The following is a 4,725-nucleotide window of genomic DNA, read 5'->3' on the forward strand; positions in this document are numbered from 1 at the left end:
GATGCACTTCGGGGGATTCTGCATCTGCTGATCACAAAGACCATTACAGTACAGCTACAGGCGAGCAGCATAAACCGGAATATCTCGGTTCTTGGCGTACTGAGGCGGCGAATTATCCTGGCAGTAACTATTACTCTGTTGGAGCACCTGTTCGCCTCGTCCCCAGCTACAGATCTGGACGGAAAGGAAACCACAGCGAGCCTTACTGGAGTTATGGCAAATCATACGGTAGACTCCTGTGAATAAGTTGTTTGGTAGGTCTTCGAGCAGGTAAGGGCACGTCACTCAGAGCACGTCGCTAATGGTGTGACGGAGGATAGCAACTCAGGTGATCAATCTGCCTGGTATTGGCATGTAAACATTTCTTTGTTTGTGCCGTTTATCGTTCTGTCTTGGAGTCGATGCCTGTAAGAAGGACCAATTAAGGGGAGAAGGGCTTCTGCACGGGTCTTGGGTGTAGTTAGGGTATTGCTATGAGTGGAGTCATCAGTATCCGCATTCAATTCGAAATCTCCCTACATAGGGTTCTGAATAATATGGGCCACAGACTGTCATCCGTAGATTTAACAGATCTCGTGACCTGTTAATGTTCCTCTCGCTCTGCGGCTTCAGTCGGCCATACGTGTCGACTGCTGTTGGGCCTTGGTGTAGTCTGGTGTGCCCATTCGGCTCTGCTGTGCATTAATTATGAGCTCGGAATAAGTTTGATTTCATCGACAGTTTGGCCGAGTGGTCTAAGGCGCTGGCTTAAGGCGCCAGTCCGAAAGGGCGTGGGTTCGAACCCCACAGCTGTCATACATATTTGGTGATCTATGGCTCTTTTCTCTCACCCTCCCTGTAGGCGACTGCCTTGCTGAACGAATCACGAACTCGGGTGAGAAGCCTCAATGATGGAGCTTAGCGAGCCAAGTGGAGATTTGAAACCTTCATGAGAGACATGTGCAGTGCACATTGTGGACGCAAACACGTATGTCATTAGCGGAGCTACCGTAGTATTGAAAGAGTCAACTTGACCTCCAGCGTTCCTACTTCAACCAGGCCATCAGCGAACCTATTCTAGAGTAAGTTTGAGAGGCAGTCTTTGTTGTTCCTTGGATTCCTCTCCCAGCAATAATCATTCTGCTATTATCAGCTCGGAAGGAATGCCGAGTGCCACAGCATGAATCGACTACATTGTTGGTGTTCTATGACTCTTTTCTCTCACCCTTCTCACCACTTCCTTACCGTATCGGTAAGGAAGTGGTGTACAGTATAGAGTTGCGTGCTACTTTATATTTTAATCGAATCACCTACTGCCGTGTTGAGTTCGTCATATCATGAATCCTGAAGTGATACGTTTAAGATGATACGATGATCCTATCGGAATCAACTACGCTCATTATTCGCTACGAATGCAATCGATACACCTCGCGACATCGTCACCCGATGGCAATTGTTTGACCACCGTTGCATGTTTAGGGTTCTCGGAGTCCCTAGGCATTGAGGCAACCCAACAAAACCTGAGCCAAGATATGGTTACGGTATTTCAATCTTCCTACAGCACACTGATTGAAAGGGTCACTGTTCAGCTGAAAGTGAACGCATAGTATGCGTCGCATACACAACATGATTGGAGACACCGGTGGCACCAATCCAGTGTCACGATGTACTCAATATGGAACTCAAACATTGGAGATTGACTATCCACTAAAAATCAAAAGTTTTGACTCAAAACAGGTGGCTTCCTCTGCGTGATGCGAACCCTTGAAAGCACTTCTCCAAATTCGGTAGGTTACCCTTTCGAGATCCTCTCCGCGTATTTTGGTTCACACCGATCTGTTTGTCAATCAGGTTTCTCGATTTTGCGATCCGCATTCCAAACACATTGGACGTTAGCAGTGCTGCGGGGCTCCTGTATGGAGATGTGCACCTTCTCTTGTGGGAGAGCGTATCACTGATACGATCCCCCACTGATACGGTATCAGCCTGTCCGGCTGAGGGTCTATTGAGCGCCACTGTTCGCTCAACTGTACCTCCACTGTGGAGCTCAATAGCGTCGAGGACGGGCGTATCGCAAGTACATGTTTTTAACAGATAAGGACTTCTTTTACCCAACAAGTGGGGGTACACTATTCCGAGTGAGAGGTACTCAATCTGAGTGGGTATCTACAGCACGAAATCTGAGACCATCATAGCGAGGCCGGTGGGTCCACCATTCATGCCCAGTAATCTTGCCTATTGTCCTGGAGCGTGACACGGAATACGATCAGTAAAACTGGCCATCGATCTTCCCTCTGGAGGCATAAGCATGGGTTGAAGAAGATCAGGATGCACTACAACTCCTATTACAATGCCCCCCAGCCTAACATACTGGATCGTGACTTCGATGACTTCTTCACTTAAAAAAGTTCGCAGTCATGAGACGTGAACTTTTGGAAAGCGCTCCATGTGTTGACCAGATGCAAAGGTCTATGGAATATGAACATGTGCAACGAGGAATTACAAGTTGTAATTTAGAACTCAGGGATACCGAGACCGCCGCCGGTGTGTCCCATTGAGAACAACTTGTTGGGTACGGAGACTGCGAGAACCCTTCTCCTTTACTAGTGGCTCTTCTCCACGGCGTCAAACTGGACAATACCACATAGATCATTGTCGACGCTATCCTTTTCACTTTATTCGTGTATGCGAAACTTTTCTTCATTTCATCGCAATTTTCTGTAAATTTTCCTGTTCGTGTTGTCATGAGCGTGACTCCACACTTAACAAGACGCCTATGCAGACCCATCTATGAGGAGGTGCGAATTCGTGGGATTCGAACTCGGATAACTTGGTCAACTTGCGTTGTCACAAGCACCGTTACACACCAATGAGACTAACTCGCCTCTCGGGGTGAAATCGAAGGCCCAGGTTGGGGTAGGTGCTTAAGGGGCTGTCTACTGCTCGGGAGCCGACTTCTTTGGCTTGTTGGGTACCCCAATTATCCTGACCTAGCTGCAAATTCGCCGACAGGAGTCCACACGAGCCGCCAAAAAGGTTTCATCCAAAAATTTGATTGCTTCGAACCAATATTATGCTAATCACCGTAATGGTGACACCGTCTTATCATATGCCCCTGATGGATGAGTTGTCTGTCATGCTCTGTATAGTATCAACAGGTGATTCATATCTTCCCGAGAGATCTCGTCTCCTGTCTCTCGGTGCCTCAATCGTACATGTGTTCCTCTCTCTATAAGATTCCAACATCCCGTAAATTGCACATTTCTGAGATGTCCCTATGTGGTCCACTCGAGGGCACTTCGAGTCAAATCTAACTTCACGTCAACTCGACAACGAATGGGAGTATCGTGCAGTGGGAATAGTCTTAGACCGCAACACGCAATGGATATACTCTCCTTCAATAAAGTGATGTCTGTTTCATAATAGCGATGAACTCCTCCTCGTTAACTGACAAGCAACACTCAAAGGCAGCGACGAATCTGAGTGGGTTCCGACTGGCAGAGACGGTGATGGAATATACGTTCGGTTTCCTCAGCTGAGCCCAAGAAGTTTACGGTAGAAATGTACGAAAACCAACAAGAATTGGGTTAAATCTCTTCAAAATTTATATTGTCGTCAACACATGTAGTTGACCATGTGCATTTTTCCCCCACTGAATAGAGAGATGGCACTATCAGTGGATCTCACTTTCACCGTCCTGATCTGTATCGAACTCGTCAATCATCGCCTGTAGTTCATCATCCGAGAGGTTTTCTCCCTAAAAGTCTAAAACTGCCAAGTGAAGAGCCAGAAAGTGAACTTACCAGTTCTCTCGCCACCCGACGGAGGTTCTTCAGAGAAATACGACCTACGATAACTGCTTGCCCAAGCCGACCCGAACTCACGATATTCTCACCTGTACCATCATCATCAAAGAGCTTGAAGGCCTTGATCATCTCTTCGGTTGGGTCCCTATCGGCGTATTTGCTTGTCACTAACAGTTCCCAATACACACAAGGCGACTCATCTTACACTCCTACTGATCTCCAAGTAATCATCATAACGGATCGAACCCGTTTGTTGTCGATCATAGTCTCTCATCAGCTCCAACTACAGCGAAGCTTCTTCAACCAGATAGCAAGGATCGTCACTCACCACTTCGGCCTTCTTCACGTCAAAGCCAAGTGCACGCATGCACACCTTGAGCTCGTGGTAATCGATCGATCCACTACGACTGGTATCGAAAAGATCGAACGCTTCCTAAGGCACAGAGTAGCTGAGTAGCTCCGATAAGGGCTGCGCGCACCTTGATCTCCTGTTTCTGTTCCTCGCTGATCTCGGGCCTGCGACGTCTCGTACGGTTCCCTGCGGTACCCGAGAGACCGAACCCTCCGGAGTGGCCGTAAAGTGAGGAGACCATGGGAGAAGGAGGAGGAATAGAATCCGACTGTGGCAGCTGAGGGATACCCCCACTCCAAACGATCATCTGATGTTGAAAAGTAGGACACTCAATTACACGGGGAATATCGTGGTGCATTGCGGCTCGATGGGAATCCTCCTCCTAGGGGAAAGAGTCCACACAGGAACAAAGACAGCTTTCCACAGGTTCAAAGCGGACTCCCTCTTCTCCTCGATTAACAGCATAGTACTCACACCGGCTTGAAGTGAATACGGTAGCTAAAATCGAGCCGCAAGCCTCACAGGCCGGCCTTAGCCATAGTCGGCCCTGTGCCAAACACTGTCGAACAGCAGGTCCAGGAACCACCC

General features: G+C 48.1%; 1 protein-coding gene and 1 non-coding gene across 2 annotated transcripts; one reads left to right on the forward strand and one right to left on the reverse strand.

The window, feature by feature from the left end:
* Positions 1 to 715: 715 nt before the first annotated feature.
* On the forward strand, positions 716 to 795 carry Pmar_PMAR009872. Its single transcript has one exon. It is a non-coding gene; the product is annotated as a tRNA-Leu (tRNA).
* Positions 796 to 3,376: 2,581 nt separating this feature from the next.
* Positions 3,377 to 4,378, reverse strand: Pmar_PMAR009873 (Centrin-3, putative; the record flags this gene model as incomplete). Its single annotated transcript, XM_002766680.1, has 7 exons — positions 3,377 to 3,426; positions 3,667 to 3,736; positions 3,783 to 3,826; positions 3,875 to 3,952; positions 3,999 to 4,068; positions 4,114 to 4,218; positions 4,265 to 4,378. The coding sequence occupies 7 exons, from the start codon at positions 4,376 to 4,378 to the stop codon at positions 3,377 to 3,379; spliced, it is 531 nt and encodes a 176-aa protein (XP_002766726.1).
* Positions 4,379 to 4,725: the final 347 nt, after the last annotated feature.

The sequence above is a fragment of the Perkinsus marinus genome (genome assembly GCF_000006405.1).
Source record: "Perkinsus marinus ATCC 50983 genomic scaffold scf_1104296972082, whole genome shotgun sequence".
NCBI lineage: Eukaryota > Perkinsozoa > Perkinsida > Perkinsidae > Perkinsus > Perkinsus marinus.